This window comes from Caenorhabditis remanei, chromosome X (assembly GCF_010183535.1).
Source record: "Caenorhabditis remanei strain PX506 chromosome X, whole genome shotgun sequence".
Taxonomy (NCBI): Eukaryota; Metazoa; Nematoda; class Chromadorea; order Rhabditida; family Rhabditidae; genus Caenorhabditis; species Caenorhabditis remanei.
This window is the reverse complement of record NC_071333.1, coordinates 19,113,480-19,132,390: the sequence shown is the minus strand read 5'-3', so window position 1 is coordinate 19,132,390 and position 18,911 is coordinate 19,113,480. Positions and strand designations below refer to the sequence as shown.

Genomic DNA, 18,911 nt, shown 5'->3' with positions numbered 1-18,911 from the left:
TGAACTCAACCAGGAATATATCATTGGAAAATCAGAATTTATATTTGTGGGTAGAAAATCGAAAATTGAAAACGATTTTTTTTGAGTACAGATCCTTACAGTATCATTGTCGAAGTGTTATGAATTAATCTGTGGTTGAAAATCATTCTCAACCAAATAGCTTGTTGCTGGAACATCAGTCCTCAAAATATCATTGACTTCAGCTGGAACTTATGGTGTTGGGAACTGCAGAAATGTTTGTTTGAGGGTAGAAAATCAAATTGTTTTTAGAGTACAGAAACTAAATTACTAGAAAAGTCGATAAGCATAGAAAATAACCATCCGCTCCACTCCAATAACTTCTACCAGGCTTACTCGGAAGTGTTGACAATTCTTTAAAAAATGTCTTCAAGGAAAACGTTTTGTTGAATTAGCCGACTTGAAAGTTTACTGTAGATGACGACTAAAAAAATAAAAAATAACCAGATTGTTGGTATCATCACTGTTTTTAAATAGTGTGTATGGTGTTAGTATGGAGAATCATTTGACGGTGCATTGATTCTCTTTCTACCCGCGCGGAAGTGTTAGACCTCATTAGGTAGATGAGCGCATTCCTCTCTCCCCTTCCCAAGCGGCGTGATGTCCAAGTGGATAGCAGCCAGGACGGAGGTCCGAGAGGCGCAGGTTCGACTCCTGTAGGTGCACTTCCTAATTGCAGGGAAGAAGAGAGAGGACGAACGCATATTTGAGACACGCGAAGCTTATGCAGTTTTTGATAACATTTTTGTCAAAATTTCAGTGATTTTTATGCCGGAATTTACAGTAAACTCCACAGAAACTTATGAAAAGTTTTTTTGCAGAATTTGTAAATGTCGTTCGTCTAAGATCCAAAAGTATGGTGGAATTACTTCTTTATGTTTGTCGACCTTGCTTGAAATGTAGTCTAGTACGCAGCGGTGATCCAACGAGTAATTTATTTAGAAATATCAGAAAGTTTTGAAGCATACAATCAGAATTTTTTTTTGACAAACAACAAAAAAAAATTACAAATAGAATTAAAATAATAGATTCATAGAAGAATATGATCAAAAAGTTTTTTGTAATCGGTTGGTTTCAATTTAATTCTAGTCGTAATTGCAATGTACTCGATGCGTTTCAGATTCTCCTTAAGAATTTCCCTAAGCTCTAGTAATTGTTCAAATCGTGTTTGGAAGGTGTCTGAATGTGCGCATTTGCAATAGTTTAATAGAGCAGAACTGAATTTATCGTGATGCAGCTCGAGTAGTTTTTGGGTTTCTTCGGATAACGGCGAGGTTTCTGAAAAAGTAGTTAAATTGATAGATTCAAATATTTTTCTATAACTTACCAGATTCGCAGAAGAATATAGCTGTGATCAGAAGCATCTCTTCATATGTAACTTCCAGCTCCTTGAACTTGTTTGGAAGCATGTTGCCAGTCTCATACAAATAACGAGGATCTTTCTCAAACATTCTGAAAATTATGATTAAACTTTAAGACAAAAAACCTGACTTACTCTCTAACACTTTCGGGGACAACGTGTTGACCTCTAGGAGTTCTAATAGAAGGGAATTTTCTATTCATTGCATCGAACGAGCAGAACAGAAGACTGGTTTTCACTGTGTTTTCTTGGATTAGTGTTATCTAAAAAAAGATAGACTTTAATGAAAAAGGAAAACGCAACGTACTATGTCTTTCTCTTCCATTCCGGTCATGAAGTCCATATTGAGCAGGAAAACAATTGTTGTGTATGCAAAGAAGAAATGCCAGTCTGCCGGTGTCAATCTATGAGTCTTGGTCTAAGAATCAGAAAGTTTATACTCTGAATTCCATCTCCTATTAATTTACTTGTTCTACGAACTGGACACAAGAACCTTTGCTTTGTACAATTTCTTCTAAACTTGGGTTATCAACGGAGAATTGTCTTTTCAAAGCATTCGTTCTTTTATCATCGTTCCAAATAAGATCTCTAATTGTTTCTGCGGCGCATTTATATCTTTCAGCAACCAAAAGTGGAACTGTTTCATTTTGCATTTGCATTCCAATTGTTCTACACTTATTGAACCGGCAGTCTTTGCAGCTTGCGTAGCATGGATACAAAGGAGGAGGACCTACAACAAGATAACAATTACAACATCAAACAATGGAAGCTTACCGTTATAGCAAGTGTTTATGTATTCACAGTCATATCTCTTGTACTTTAGGACACATCTGCGGTAGAACATCTTGCAAGACTCACATACAACACACTGAAAATGTGGAGAAACGCATATTTCGGATGAAAATTGATAACTTACTCCGTAATGTCGTGTCAAAATACCTTCTCTGAAACAAACCAGACAGGTGCTAAAAGGATAGCCTTCTTTTGATTCCATTTGTGATAAATGAAGATAAGAAAATAATTTCAAAAAAACTGAAAAAATTACGTTATGCCTCTATGGGCGGGACTTGAAGCGTGAAGATTAATGACACATAATCTATTTTAGAGTTTCGGACGTTGCCAGAACATCTAAGACCACAAAATCAAAGAACACACAATTCATGTAGCGTGATTAATCAACAGATTAAAAATAGATTTTAAAAACGTTTCATCACAAAAATAATAAGAAAATTGTCGTAATCCGCTACAAGGAATATAGATTAGAACACAAATCAGATATAAGGATTAGAGTTTCTGTTTTAAAAGTTTTGACAGTTTTTATTAGGAAACACGATTTTTAGGATTACAATGGGGATTAAAGAATAGGGAGCAGGAGACAGAAACAAGAAAATTTAAAAAAAAAAAAACGAAAACGTATACTGAACGAAGGAAATCAGTAACAACCTGATCCGATTTTTCAATCTACGAAGGTACAGAGTTAATATCCGTACCTCGTAGAAAAGGGAACAAAACAAATTTTGAGGGATTTCTCCGAATAATTGTCACACGTATAAGCGATGAAATATCCCGCAGAAAGTGGCCCATTTCCTTTTTGTGACTTATTTGCACAGTTTTTACATATCATGTTTAATATTTATTTTCTGATTGTTTTAATTCTGCAAAAACACTTTTTCACAAGTTTTTGTAACTTTTACTGTGGTATTCCGCTCCAGAACCACTGAAATTTTGACAAAAATGTTATCATAAACTGCATAAGCTTCGCGTGTCTCAAATATGCGTTCGTCCTCTCTCTTCTTCCCTGCAATTAGGAAGTGCACCTACAGGAGTCGAACCTGCGCCTGTTGGACCACCGTCCTGGCTGCTATCCACTTGGACATCACGCCGCTTGGGAGGGGGAGGGGAGAGTGCGCTCATCTACCTAATTAGGTCTAACACTTCCGCGCGGGTAGACAGAGGGGAAAGAAAATAAATGCACAGTGTGATGATGGTCCATACTAACAAAAATGCACACGCTTTGAAAAAAAGCGATGAGACCAGCGCGTATATGATTTTTCCACTAGATTTCACTCAAATGTTGAGTTTTTAAGAAAAGTGTAAAAACCTTTATGGGGGAAATTGCTAATAACAATTTTCGATGTTTTCTTTAAAGGAAATTTTGCACTATGTTATTATAAAAACTGGAAAAGTTTAATGTCATTGTCAACAAAAGCTATTTCAGAGGGCATTTCAATATAATAAAAGTCATGGTTTTAAATAACTAGGCAATGAAAATGTCAATTATTCCCATTCTCTGTCCACGTCGTGTAGGTGGGAAATGTCTCTGACATGACCCTCAATTAGCATCTTTAATCCACCACTACAAATACAACCAACGACTAGAAAACAGGAACGTTACACATTATTGAATAGTAGTAAATGTAGTACTTTTACTGTGTGTTGTGTATGCAGATCAAAAGTGGTACACCATTATTGCAGTTACAGGTGAATCAAGCTACACTCCTGTTAAGTTGATATTTTTAGCGTTATAATAAGGCATACGAGTTTTCACGAAGCTTGAAAATAATTTTTTAGGAGCAACTTGTGTAACCAGTACTATTTTCTGATAACTTCCCATTTTTTCTTTTGATTACTGTATGCATGTATCGAATGTGTTGTATTAAATTTTTTTAAACTCAAATTTTTAGTCTGAACTAAATATCACCCTCGCTTTGCTTATCAGAATAAAATGAACTCACATTTATGTTTGTGCTCTATGTTTTACTCTTGATTTTCAATGGTTCAACTCAACCACTTCTTGTAACGTTCGAAGTACGTACTGATAAAGTACATACAGAGGAACAGATATCGAAGACACTTGATATGCATAAAAACTAATTGTTTGATTGTCGAAAAACAACTGCACTTTTCTCAATGTGATAATTTATTTTTTTGATTTTATTTTCTAATAGAACTATAACATGATGTATAAAAAAACAACAACAAAAAACAATTAAAAACAGATGCTTTTCGAAAAGAGAACTATCCTCCACGGCAGCGGGCGATGCAATCCGCCAGGAAGAAAACGACACCTACTGCTACTCCAAATACTATTAACCCAAAGAACCATCCAGGAGGAAACATGTCTTCTGGCACAACTGGGACTGGAGTGGTGGACGGCAGTGGATCAGGAGATGTGGACATAGTTGTCCCCGGCGTTGTTGTCGTTTCTAGAAATGAGAAAAATCTTTAACACAATTACTGGAAAAAGCGATTTTGTACCTCTTGTTGTGATTGGTGTAGAAGTAGAACTTGTCAAAGTTGTCTCCAGCACAAAACCAGCTGAAAACTTATTTTTTGCACTTTTAGATAAGTGATGTTTCTCACCAGTAGTGGAAGAGTCCGATTTGGAAGTGGGTGTTGGAGTCGAAGAGGTGGGAGTAGTAGTTGGTGGAGTACTCATCCCTGCTGAAAAAAACTTGTTTCAATTTCACATTTTCTAGGTTTGAAGTTTTGCCAATCACCATTTGTGGACACCTCAAAGTCCAAATACCAGCCAAAAGTAGTGGTCGAGCTTCCAGAGAGAGTCGTTGTTGGCAAACCCAATGTCGATGCTGAAAATTCAGTATTTCCGTTTGAATTCCTTAAAGAATCTTGATATTACTTACTTCTGGTTGCTGTGGAAACTGGAAGGGGAGTTGTGGTTGAGGGTGTTGTGGTTGAGGTGGATTGGGTGGATGACGGCATTGTTATTGTTGTAGTTGGCGTCATCACTGGAAAACATTGTGATATAATTATTTAGGATAATGAAATGTACCTTCAGTGGTGGTCGTGGAGAGAGTCGGAGTGGTGGTCGTTGTGAAAGCCGGAGTAGATGTCGGTGCGAGAGTCCTGGTAGTGGACAACAGAGGCGTGACCAATCCAGCTGAAATTTTATCTTGAGAACTTGTGGATTATTGGTATGATAACTTTTCAATTTAAAATAAAAATCGTTTTCACTAACTCCTTGTTGATGACACTGGAGACTGGGTAGTTGTGGTGGTGGGCATCATTCTGGTTGGAGTCGGAAGCAGCTTTGTGGTCCTCCATGTCGGTGTCACACGTGGGCGGCACACTGGAAGTTTTATATTCACATTTGCTACAGTACTCTTTTCCTAAAATTTCTTACCTTTTTCTGTTGAACCAGTTACGGCTGGAACTCTGGTGGTGGGAGAATCCGGACGAACTGTGGTTGGCCTTGTCCATGCTGAAAATTCCAATTTAATTTTATCAAAAAAAGTTTTATAATTCTCACGTTTTGGAATTTTAACGGTCGTGGTTTCCGGAGTTTTGAAGGTCCCATTCTCCGGCTTCCAGTCCCGATCTACCACATCAATATATATGGTGTAGACGACATTGTCCTTGTAGAGCCGAAGCTGAAAAGTTTACATAGAAGATGTCTCGAATGAGAAATTAGATTATGTTTTTTTTTCAATATAAAAATTTTCACTTACCTCAGCCCACCATTTTCGAATGTCTTTCTTTTGCGGAATAGCAAACCATGTTCCATTAATTAAATGGAAAAAATCGGCATCATCATGGCATCGTTTAGTTCCAGGCAGTGGCTGTCCGCTCACAAAACGGAGGGACTCTCCAACTTTCACCCTATAACTGTTCCACTCGTCTTCATTAGAGCGGCACACGCATTTCGCATGAGCGGCGACGAGGAGGGTGAAGAGCACGATGAGCACAGTGAATCTCATAGTCTAGAAAAAATGAACATAGATGAAAATACCAGTTTGAGAGAATAATGAGATTGCTGAAGTCGAAAGGCAGACATGAGTTAAAACATGGCGTTATCAAGACAGTTTGTACAGTACTGTGCAAAAATATGCAGGCCGAGGTGGTTTTCTTAAAATGACTATGGCAAAAAAGAAAACAGAAGAAAGAAGTACAGTCATATCAAAATGGCAAAAAAATGTAGAGTTGATTTATTTATTTGAAGGACTCTCACCACTTACACAAATAAGAAAAAAAAGAAACAGTTATAATCTAAAAGTTAGAGTGTTTAAGTATTAAAAAGGGTTTCACAAAATTAAAAGAAATATTACATCGAAATACATCGGAATTAGGAAAACTGGGGAATATATGAGGGGGGAGTTTATTCCAACAGGAGATAATCCTGTTGGTAAAAAATTGGCATGTTCAAGTACTTATAAGTTATACTAAAACAGTGGCAAATGCCAATGGGACTCTACATTTGAACACCCACCTGTTTGCATTTTCGAAATGTGGAGACTCTTTCATACTGATATGACCTATTATCACAGACACATTATATCCTATTACCTATACACACTCATTGTGAAATGTCAACCTATTTCAAATTGGAAATGTCAACGTCTAGAGGTTTCCGAAAAGACATCCGGATGAAACCACAGACAGACTTACTGAAAACACAAATGCTAACAGAGATTTAGACAACCGTACACACAAAATGACGGATTCTAAATTTTCATGATTTGTCTAGACGTTTTCAGAAAGAAATGGGACATTCGGATGAACAGACACACAGACAGCCGATGAGGTGGATGGTATTATAAAATTGAGAAGACTTTCATAAAAGTAAAGCCCGCAGAGTTGAATGTTCACTCTTCTTTATCACAATGAGATAAAATCCGAGCACACAATACCAAATGTAGCATGGCAACCTATTAGAGAGGGGGGGGGGCAGTCAACACATGTACATCCCCCTATTCGCGTTTTAGAAGTATGAATACTCCTGCATCTCTAAGTGATTTGATATAAAAAAGATGGTAATTCGAGTAATTCGAGAGAAAACATTCAAACTTGATTATGCACGTGACAATCATTAAAACGATTTGCGTTCAAATATCTTTTCATGCGTTAACATACTTCTCGTTTCTGAATTCTCAAAAACGTTTTCCTCCAATCTATTGTTTTGTTTCATAACATCCAACCTAATGTGTTTCAACATTATAATAAATGTTTGCTTACGTTTGCAGAAATCGCAATAGAGTGCAGAGATCATTTCCAAATTCCCAACTTTACCTAAAGTTCCGAAATGTCACAACATCTCAATTCATAAGAACAGATGTCAAAACAGCCGTTATGTAAACATAACACAAAAAACATTTACTTGGAAAATTTATTGTCTACGCCTTGCCGAAAATAGAGGCGCTGGTTTTGACGCACACACATTTCTGGGTCACCTTTAAACCGTACATTCAGACTTGACTAGATTTTACTAAAATTAAAAGGAAAAGAAACAAATCAAGAAAATAAACAGTTGTTCGATGTTGCAGAAAATTAGAAACTGTTACTTGTGCAGAAAACAGTCGGAAAATCAAAAACTATAAAGCCCAGACCTATTGCGGCGGTCTCTTCGTCTTCATCATGATGACTACATATCTTTACTCATCACTCCGACTCTTTGTAAAAAGCGACTCTTTAAAATGTGAGGTCGTGATGACGGCCTCTTCCTCCTTGCACTTTTGAACCCAGACAGTCAAATGTTTGGCACCTGCTCATCTTTGCACTGCGCTTTTAGAAGAGAAGCAGTTTATTGGCTATAAATTAAAAGAAGTGCATCATGAAATCTCAAAAAATTGTAGAATGATAACAGCATACTTATAAGTACTTGAACATTAGCTTTGCACCAGGGATGAGCGGACAGTGGTATTCGAAATGGCGGAAGACAGAAAAAAGCTTGAAAATGCAGAAAGCGGGAGGAGTTGTAAACTTCGTGATTGACGGAAAGCTGAGTTGAACCCTGATTTGCACTCTGAAAAAAAATTATTTCATTTTATTGCGATTCTGAATGAAAATGTTCTTTGCGGGTTTAAAAAAAGGGCTGGCTTTTTGAAATCACTTTTTACACAGAAAGATCTCTACAGTTTTTGAAAAGTCTGCAGCAATAATCTTCCATATCAGCACCTGCAATGAGAAAGTTACTGTATGGCAGTTGTGTCCATTATATCTTCAATTTTCCCATAATTTAGGTAATTGTGAAAAGATTCGTGAAAATTATATGATCTGCAAGGAAAAGCGGACAATAGATATGTCCTCGTATATCTCATAACGTTTTTTACTAATGATGTTCTGTTTTGGGAGTCTGTGAAGGTTACTCTTTGTTTATACACACATTTCTTTTCACAAGCAGTTTAAATTTTGATGTTGATAAAAATCAAACTCCTTTCGAAGAATAGCTCTGAATGTTCTGAAAATTGACGAATAGGTATTTTCAACTGTTCAACAATTACGATATGTGTCGTGTATTTTTGCTCTAGAGTAAAGAAAATCCAGATTTTTTTTGCTTTGGTTCAATCTCAGACTAGTCTCTTCTCTACAAGGCCGAATAATAATGATCAGATCCAGAAGTAAAGAGATTGTGAATCGATCATACAAAATCGTTTGTTTTTTTGTTCAAATTTATAATCTTCCACGTAAACTCTGCATCAGAGGAGTTGTTTCGTATTTTTTGTGTTTAATCAAGTGTCTGTTACAAATTAGAAATAAATGCCCCAATTCAGTTTGTATCACTGAATACAATCAAAACAAAACATGTCATAAAAGGTCAAATTTAATAAAAACAAATGAGGCATTTTAAAAATAAAAATTAAACTGAGTAAGAAATCCTCAAAAATTAGATAGAAGACAATTTTTCAATTTTCTCAATGATCACTTTTTCATCTTGATCTGTTGCGAGTTTTCTCATAACGATGGCGGCATTGTCAGTCAGTTTGATCAGTGTGGCCGAATGTTCATCTATCGGGATTCTAAGAGTTTTTTTCCACGATGGTCGGCCAATATTCGTATTCGTTTTCCTGAATGCAGTAACAAGACCAGGTACAGGTAATCGTTCTGTGAAACGTAGGACTGCGCTCTCCAATACATTCGAATTTGATAGGCTTTAATAATATTTAATTTTAAAATTGATAGAATACGCGGAGTGAACTTACAAGGCAGAAAAGAACAACGTCTTCACGCTCAACTTCGCTTATGACGTCAATTTTTTTGAGATGTAAAAGATGTTGAAGATTGGACTTTCGGATACGCGGACGACCTTTAAACATCTTCAATTGTTTCCACTGTTCGGATTTGACAAACTGTGAAATTGAAAATGCATTCGTGTGTGTACTGCTTCTCACAAACTCCAGCTTCATATCAGTCAAAACGGTTGGCTGAACGACCTTCAATACAGCGTTGACTTGAAAGCCGTTGTTTGCAAATATCTTTAACTTTGAGACGTTCCAGTTGCAAAATGATCGCCAGAAGTGAGCGATTTTTTCTGGGTCATAAATGCTTTGGTCAACTTCAAGGTGGTGAATTGTGGTTTTTGAGTTTGTTCCACGGATCAATTTGTCTCCTCCTCCTAGAGATCTTTCAGTCAATGTACCGTCTTCGCATTTTCTATAGGTAAGTACTATTTCACCCAGTCTGCCATGCAGTTTCAAGCAAATCTGGGAATGGGCCACCAAAATATCTACATTACAGTAGGAATTCTTATCAAGGACAACCACGCTTCGAAGTCTTTTTGATACCCTTCGGAGGCGTATTCTGAAAAAGCGGAAATTCAGAGTGAACAGTTGTTTATTTTTTTTTATTTATAACCTTTTTTTGACTTACTTATCAAATATATTAAGCCGATTAGTGACCATTTCCAATATTTCATTTGGTAAGTTCTGCGGCATTTTCGATTCGGTTTTTAACAAATTCCTCTTGAATGTTCTGAAATATTTCCAGACTTTTGGTTCAATATTGTAAGTTTTTGAATTTTGAACCTTATACAGAACCGCTCAAAAGGTTATCAACTTGTTATTTTTAGTGGGGGAGGGGGGGAATTTGACAGCGTATTTGGGAGACCTGATTGTCCAACAAATTTTATTTTGTACAGGTTGGAGAGAGCGAAAATATCACATAATTTTAATTGATGACCATTTTTTTGAAGGGACACTTTCTTGAAAGTTACAGGCAATCAAAGCCATTTTCTTCTGAAACCGACTAACTTCAGTGCATATAAGCAAAATGTTGAACCAACTACAAAAATGGTGTACTATTTCGGCTCAGTTTAGCTCATACAAAATTATAATTTATCGCACAGTATTGGAATTACTATGTTAGGCTAAGGCTATTGTTAGGAGTAGATGAGAAAGAGCAGTCAGAAAAGTAAAAAATGTCTAATTGAACTACATCACCAATACTTTTTCGAACAAACTAGTAGTAAAACTGGTATGAAATCATCCTACTTTCACTAGAGAAAGTTTTCACTACACCGCAACATTTTTATTGCATAACATATTTTCTTGATTCGTTTGTTTCTTATGGTCAAAAATTAATATGAAAGACTCACTTTTTTGGAGTATTCTAAGAGCTTTGTTGAATAAAGAATGTATGTTGAGTAGAACGTCTTGCAGTTTCACAACGGTTTTAACTGAAAATTGTCTTTAAATAAAAATTGGTTGAAAATACAAAGAATATGTATTCAAAGTTATCAAAAAAGATTAACATAGTGTGTGGCGACGCCATTTTGTGAAGTTGATCTATTTTATCCCCGACACTCCCCTCTTCGGGTAGGCCGAAAGATAAATAGGCATCGATGGTGAAGGAACGGTGGTGTAGACAAGAATAGTAGGTTCAGTGGGTTTAGAAAGACGAAAAGAAGACATGACTTCACTACTCAACTCATTTATTAGCAAAATGCTGGGAGATTACAGAAAAGAGAGAGTGGGAATTACTCACCACTCTTCGTGATGGTAAAACGTGAGAAGTGATTAGAAAACAAGTTGGTTAAGCAATAAAACAATAAAACAAGCTTTCGCGGGTAAAAGAGAAAAGCTTCTCGAACAGTCGACGAGAAATAGTGGGGGGAAACGAGAGAATTAGAAATGAAGAGTTTCGCGCCACGCGAGGTCGAATAGAACTTTGTGAAGTCATCGTCCGGTGGGGCGCGTTTGCATCGCGTAACATTTCTCGTCCTCGATTGATTGACCTTTAGAGGGAAGAATGAAGCCAGTAGTTAGGTGATTTGAGCACAAGAGCAGGGGAATAAGAAGCACAAGTTGTGAAGACGCTAGTTGGGCGTAATTCCAAAGGAATTACGAAACATCTGATTGAGAGACGATTCGTAGAAGAGTCGAGCAAGGGTCGCGATTGTAATAAAGCTTATTACGGGCGCGACATTCCGGGGGTAGGATGAACCTTCTTTCCGGGTGAAACGGAGGAAAGAAGGTTGATGTGGTCCTGAACGGCTTGTGCGATTCTTGCTTTCCAGGTCTTCTGGTCTCTTCGTCCTCTAGAGAGTATTGCCCTCTTCGGGCTGGCTGTGGATTTTGGCTCCTTTCCTTCCTTGACTGCTCCTGTTGCTCTGTCTGATCTTTCTTCGAGATCTGACTTTGCTTTCTGGCACAGTCTTGCAGATCTTCTTGGAGTTGTTGGTGCTTGGATCTTTGGAATGGTTGTGGATCCTTTGGTAGAACCTTTTGGTCGTCCACGTCCTCTTTTTGTTGCTTGGGCAAGTGCTTTTGGCCGCGGCTTTATGAGATAGAGTCCGGTCAACTTCTTCGGTCTCCCGGGACCTCTCTTCACTGTCTGCGGTGTCTTTGCTGGACAGTTTGCCTTGGCTTGAGCTGCTTGGCCTGTGCTGTTTGATCCAGATTCCTTGTCGCCTGGTGTTGGACCGATTGGCGAAGTGTCTGGCTCGGGAATGTTCCGAGGAACCGATAGCGTGTTCTTTTCCTCTTCGTACTCCGGGTCTTCCAATGGAATGAGCTGATTGATGGACTTCTCCACTGTAGAATCCATTGTTTTGACCATCACCGAGCGAGCTTCGCCGTCCTTTGTCCTGGTGACTTCAGTGATGACTCCAAGTGGCCATGTGTGTCTGGGTATGATGGGGAATTCCACCAGAACCAACTGTCCTACTCTTGGTTTGATCCTCGAGTGGGCACCTTTTCTTGGAGTGAATTCTCTTAAGGTGTGGAAGTACCTTTTAGTGAATTCTTCCCAGAGCCGTTGCTTCACTCTGGTGAGACCGTCTAGTAAAGTTCTCCACTTTACTTCCGTCTGTCCAGCTGTCTCCTCTCCCGTCGTTGAGTCCGTCCTTTCTGGAAGTGCCAGGCAGACGTTTGGGGCGATGAAATCTATTGGCCTGATCGCTGGGGAATCCTCAATATCCTTCTTGTTGGAAGTGATTGGACGAGAGTTCACGATTCCTTCGGTTTCGATCAGCAGTGTTTCCAATTCTAGAAAGGTGTGATGACCTTTTCCCAGGACTTTCAGCAAGATGTTCTTGACGATTCCAACGAGACGTTCGTAGATGCCCCCTTGCCATGGGGACATCGGAGTTATGAGTTTTATCTTGATCTCGTGGCGTGCAAGAAAGGTGGTGAGGCTGGGGTCCTGGTTGATGTAGGTTTTCAGGTCCTTGTTGATCATCCGGTATCCGAGCTTGAACTGTGGGGCGTTGTCCGACAGTATCGAACTCGGAGCTCCTCTTCTTGCAATGAATCTCTTCAATCCATTGATAAAGCCTACCGTTGTGTTGTCAGAGACAATTTCAAGGTGAACTGCTCTGGTCACAAGGCAGGTAAGAAGAAGAACCCATACTTTACCGAGCCGTTGTCCTAGTTTGAAGGGAAGTGGCCCAATGTAGTCGAGACCGATGTGTTTGAATGGAGATTCCATCGTTGTTCTGCTCGGGGGCAAGATTCTTGTGTAGTTGTACTCGAATGGGAGTCCATGCTTCTTTTGACAAGTGACGCATCGTCTTCTGATGCTCTTGACAACTAGGCCTATGGACTCTATCCAGTATCTTCTGTGCACTTCGGTTATGACGTCCTGTATTCCCTGATGGCGTAGATGTTCGTGAGCCTCTTGTACGATGAGAGTTGCCAGTCGGTGTTTGGAGATGATGATGATGGGATTTCTCATTTCTGGGGTAATTCTCTCATCTTTGGCGTTTGAGAATCTGGTTGAGAATCTCCAGATTCCTTCATCGAAAACCGCTGGGGTCATCTTGTTTGATGGCGTTTCGTTCAACCTTTCTTTAGCATCAATGTAGTGATCTTGAATGATGAACTTTCTCGCTAACAACGTCTCTTCGACGGAGTTATTTGCTTTGAAAGCCTCATTGAACTTCTTCAAGATTGATCCTGCGAAGTTTATTGTCTTCTCTGGATGGCGACGGTTCCGTTTTTCCACGATGTAACAAATCCATTTGCAGACTCTCCGTATTGTGTTGGTGAGCTTGCTCATGCTATTCGTTCTTTCGTATGGAACAATCGACGAGTAGACAGGAAGTTGCTGGTTGACTTCTACTTTCAACAGTGTCGTTGATTCTTCTGGGGTTGAGCTAGGGATTATCCCAAGGCTTCTGGCTTGTTCCCTGAAGGCGTGAGGGTCAGCAATTGTGTTGTCCAACTTTTTGGGCCATCGATCCTCTCTCTTCGAGAGAAACTTTGGTCCTTTGTGCCAGAGATCACTCTCTTTCAGCTCCTGAATGGAGCATCCTCTAGAAGCGATATCTGCTGGGTTTTCGTCGGTGGGAACGTAGCGAAATGTTATGGGGATACCTTCCTCTCTGAGTATTTGCGCATTCTGGTGAATCTTCTTCACCCGATTGGCTACCCATACTGATCCGAGGTTGTTGCTGACTTTGGATAAGATCCAGTATAGACAGCATGTGCTGTCTGAGAAGATGTTGACGTCCTTGATCTTGATATGGAGTTCCTTTGCGATGTTGACTGCAGAATTGACTCCAATCTCCAATGCTACAAGCTCCATTCGTGGAATGGAGTACTCTGATCCTCCTGAGCTGGGGCGTACTCTTGACTTCGCGAAGATGAGTTTGCTCTCGAATCGCTCGTCTTTGAATCCGAATCTCAGGTATGCTGTTGTTGCGTAGTGATACTTGGACGCATCTGAGAACACTGCCAGCTGGATTGAATCATAGTCGTAGTTGGTGACTAGTTGTCTTGGCATCGAGTACACCTTTTCAGTGAACTGAGCTGCTACTGTCTTCCATAGCGGCCACATGTCCTGCGGGATTTTCTGGTCCCAATCGATGTCCTTTTCCCACATTATTGTTATGAAACGTTTGAGGAGAACTAGGATTGGTGACAGTAATCCGCTGGGGTCGTATGTTGTGGCGTTGAATGCTACGATGTCTCTTTTGGTGGGGATTCCTTCTGGAGGCGTTGCAATTTTTATGTGGATAGTGTCCTCTTCGGAGTTCCACTGATGTCCCAGAAGTTTTCCAGTAGTCTGAGCTGATCTATCCTTTTCGGGTATCTTCGCCCTGACTACACCATTGTTACACATGAACTCTCGCAAGTTCATATGCATTTTATCGCATGTGGACTTTGACTTTGTGTAACAGTTCATCAAATCCTCTTCGGAGTTTGATGTGAACATCACATTGTCTACGTAGAGGTTCTCCAAGAACCGTTCGTTGAAGTCGTCGAGGTCCAGATCCAAGTACGTGAGTATTGTTACCGCTAGGAGAAACGGAGAGCACGTGACTCCGAATGGGAGTCTGCTGAATCTGTACGTGGCGATGTTGTTTTCTTTGAATCCCTCTTCGGGATTTTTTAACCAAATGAACTTCATCGCATCTCTGAACTTCTCTTGAACCATCACGGCGTGAAATGCCTTCTCGATATCAGCTGTCATTAGAAATTTCGGCAGTCGACTTCGTAGAAGGATTCCCAGAATGGATTGAAGAATGGATGGTCCTGGATACAAGCAGTCGTTGAGCGAGAGCTGGTTCTTCATGTGGGATGAGGCGTCCAACACGATCCTGAGTTTCGTGGTGAGCGATTCCTGTTTGATGACCACTCGATGGGGAATGTAATACTCTGGTCCGTCAGCTGGGGTCCCTGGTATCACCTCTTCGATGATGCCTGAGGCCAACTGACCCATCAGAATTTGGTGGTACGCTTCTCTGTCCTCCTTCTTTTGAAGTTGTCTTCCTAGAAGCGATACTAGCCTTCGTTTTGCAACTGCAAGGTTATTTCCTAATTCCTTTTGACGACCATTGTACGGTAGAGCTACTTGAATTCTTCCATCGGGATCTTTGACCGCAGACCTTTTGAACTCTTTGATAAGGTCATTGTTGAGCGCTTCTTTGTCTTCTCGTTTGGTGGGGGGTTCAATCCCTATTACTTCGAGTGACCAGAGTTGTTCCAGTTGCTTCTCGAACTTCTTGTTTGATACTGCGCTGGGGACCTTGTTGGCGTTGGCTTCCTCCAGATCCATGTCCTCGGAGTCGAGTGTATGGATCCATATCTGCTCCATGTCGGCGACGATGTTGACTTGGGTTGACTCATTGATGGGCACGAAAGAATCTTCCATGACTGGGGGATGGTTGACGTATCCTATCATCAATTTCTCGATTGACCTTCCGCTGGGTAGACAGTATGTTTTCGGCCTTTCGATACTCTTGATTTTGTTCAGGATGTTGTTTCCTAGAATCATGTCGATTTTTTGCCCGTCTCGAGTTCCCAAATCGATAATTCCTTCGGTGTTGAGGGACCACTTTTTTAGCTTTTCCAGATCTTCTCTGGTATGGCTAGGGGCCCGAAACTCTGTCGTCATTCTGTGATAACTTGGAATGCACGACGACCAGCATTTTCCAGACAGATCCTTGATCTCCAGTTTGTAGAATATACACTCAGTCGGTTGACTGTCTGCCACGAATCCCGAATACCGTGTCATTCGTTTCCCGACCACCGTCATTTTCAGACGTTCTGCTGCTTTCGTCGCGATGATCGATACTTGAGCTCCCGAATCCACGAGAGCTATGATCTTCTCTCCTGATGGTGTTTGGAGTTGGATGAACGGGAGTTGGGCTTGGGCGTCCGTGATTTTGCTGACTTGGAAGTGTATGATGGGAGGTGATGTGTCTGGGGGCATGTGTTGTGCGTCGATCAGCTTCTTTGCGAATTCCTCCGTTGTTGACAGAGTGTCACAGATGATGGACGTTGGAACTTGATTTATGGGAATTGGGGAGTTTTGGGTGGAAGATGCGAAAGATGCGCTTGGGCTTAGTTTTGAAGCGCTAGATGTTGTTTGCGTATGGGGATTTACCAAAAGATTTTTAGATGACAAACAGTTTGATGGGACTTTATTTAATTTTTGAGAGTATAGAAAGCTGGGGGAGAAGTGACAGTCTGGGGGTAGTTTAGAATTCGGAGGTTCCAGCCCCCGACTCCTGAAACAACTGGTTTTGGAGCTCCTCGTCTTCTTCCAAGTCGCCCACGATGATGTTGACGTTGAAGTTTCCTTCCTTTGGTAGACGGGAGCAGTGTCCTGTGAAGTGACGACCATGACAGTTAAAGCAACTGTATTTAGACGCACAGTTGAAAACTGAATGTCCTTTGGAGAGACAGTTGTGACAGAGTCCTTTGTCAATGACTGCCTTGAGCTTCTTTGGGATTGGGATCGCACATTCTACTGCGATGTGGTCTTGGTCATCGCAGTAACGACATGGCTTCATTTTGCTCGGTGGAGTGAACTTGCTCTTCGCAAATTTTCCCGATCCTCTCGAAGCTGGGGGATTGTAGGACGAGAGTCTTCCTCCCGATTCCTGCTTTCCTTGGTAGTCACCGTTCTTTCGGACGTAGTTGACTTGTGTCGTGTACACCTCTTTTTCCTCCAGTCGTCCCTTTTCCATGCGATGTTTGAGTTCGGCTTTATCCATAGTTCTCTGGACGAGTTCGTGGAAAGAGACAGCATTGTTTCTGTAGGCCAGGAATTGGAAGGCTTCCTCTTTCAGCTTTCTCGGGAGTTTGTTCACGAATGAGAACATGAAGTATGGGTCTGCTGGGTTCACTCCCATGTTTGCGAGTTTCGCGGCGTAGGTACGGAACTTATGCAATTCTTCTAGGATGAATCCGTAATCTTCGCTGGGGAATGTCATCGAGGAGATCTGCATCATCAGGTTGTGCATCTGAGTGTTCGGGTTTCCGAATTGCTTAATGAGACCTTCTCGAAGCGTCCAGTATCCTCTCGCCGAGTACTCAATGGGGCAGTGGAGCGTTGCTAGCTCTTTTCCGAGGAGCTTGAAGAGGATGGTTTGCTTCATTTTGACGTCAATGTCCTCGTTCTCGTGAACCATATTATCGAACTGAGCCATGAATGCTTGGAATTCGTATGGTTGTCCTGAGAATGGCGACATTGTTGCCATGAGAGAGTTCACGATTGTCGCTCCCACTTGAGCTTTCGTTGCTCTGACTTGGAAGTCCTCGTGGTTCGTATTCTGTCCATGAGTACGATATCCTCTGATTAGTGTTTCCCTCGGTGGGTAGAACATCTCTTCGACGTATGCTGGGGCTCCGTATCCTGTTTGGTTTTGGTTTTGGTAAACCTGAGGGTACTGAGCCTCTTTATTGACTCGAGGTGCTCCACCGTTTCCGTACGAAGCGTGGTCTGACGGTTCGTAGAAGTTGTTGTAGCTTCTGGATTGATGCTGTGGAGGGTTCATTCTAGTGAGTTGATCTCCGAATGAGACAGTTCTGGGGGGCTGGGATCTCTTTTGGGTTGAACAAGTCGGGCCTCTTCGGCTCTCTTGCTCGTCGAGCACATGACGGTTGACTGCTCGATGGAAATCTTCTTCTGCGCCGAGCGCTGAGGTCCTGCCGAATTCCTCCTGGTTCTGATGACCGAGATCTCTCCGATCTCCGCCATTTCCGGACATTTGGGCTTGTTTATCCTTAACCAGTTTCCTGACCTCGGCGATCTCAGTTCTCAACGCGTTGAATTCCTCCGGATCGATGTTGTCCACAGCTCGGTTAATCGCCTTGATAGCTTTTGTCGATTTCCTTTGCTCCACCTCCATGCCGATCAGTCTCTCGAGGAGGGCCTTCTCGAATTGGATAGATTCTCCAGATTCGTTGGAAGCTTCATCTGGGTTGTAGGCTTCACGATAGATGCTGTTGATGTGAAGTGAACTGTCGGTACGATTCGGAATCGCATCGACCAGTTCTTGACGAGCCTTCTTCGTGGCGTTCCAGTTGTTGATGAATTCCTCCTCTTCGACTGAATCGCGAGCGTTGTTTTGTGGAGCTGGGGGTTGGATCTGAGCTGCCAGGTTCCGAGCTTTTGATGGTCCTCTTGGTGCCGCTGGGGCTTCCTCATCGAAGAGGCGCTGGGCATTGACTCTCGCAGTTGGATCGAATCTGACGGTTTGAGGGTGGACGTCTCCTTCCTCATTGTCTTCTTCGATCTCCTCCTCCTCGTCGTCGTTGCCAGCTGGGGGAAGAACTTGCGATATTTGTTGTACCGCTTGATCTTCTTCCTGAGCCAGCTTATCGCTGATCTTCTCAACGGTAAGCACAGCTTTCTCCAGCACGTCCTTCGTATTCACTGACTCCAAGTGAGTCACCATCTCCTCGCGGACAGCCTCTTCGGCTTGATCCTTGATGTCTTGTTGGAAGCTGTTGATTGCATCGATTCTCTCGATGAGTGCTTGTCGCTTCTTGTTGAGATCTCCCAGACTTCTCTCTCTTGGATCCATCGCCAGAATCTTCTCGGTTTCCTCGCAGATTGCCTTTGTTTT

The 18,911-nt window shown here is 41.2% G+C and overlaps 2 protein-coding genes across 2 annotated transcripts; both read right to left on the bottom strand.

The window, feature by feature from the left end:
* Positions 1 to 1,048: 1,048 nt before the first annotated feature.
* Positions 1,049 to 2,222, bottom strand: GCK72_025857 (uncharacterized protein; the record flags this gene model as incomplete). Its single annotated transcript, XM_003105529.2, has 6 exons — positions 1,049 to 1,296; positions 1,346 to 1,470; positions 1,514 to 1,641; positions 1,686 to 1,796; positions 1,846 to 2,108; positions 2,153 to 2,222. The coding sequence occupies 6 exons, from the start codon at positions 2,220 to 2,222 to the stop codon at positions 1,049 to 1,051; spliced, it is 945 nt and encodes a 314-aa protein (XP_003105577.2).
* Positions 2,223 to 4,396: 2,174 nt separating this feature from the next.
* GCK72_025856 (uncharacterized protein) lies at positions 4,397 to 6,096 on the bottom strand (the record flags this gene model as incomplete). Its single annotated transcript, XM_053736519.1, has 10 exons — positions 4,397 to 4,584; positions 4,637 to 4,696; positions 4,742 to 4,822; positions 4,879 to 4,968; positions 5,023 to 5,127; positions 5,172 to 5,279; positions 5,358 to 5,468; positions 5,523 to 5,600; positions 5,649 to 5,769; positions 5,848 to 6,096. The coding sequence occupies 10 exons, from the start codon at positions 6,094 to 6,096 to the stop codon at positions 4,397 to 4,399; spliced, it is 1,191 nt and encodes a 396-aa protein (XP_053580085.1).
* Positions 6,097 to 18,911: the final 12,815 nt, after the last annotated feature.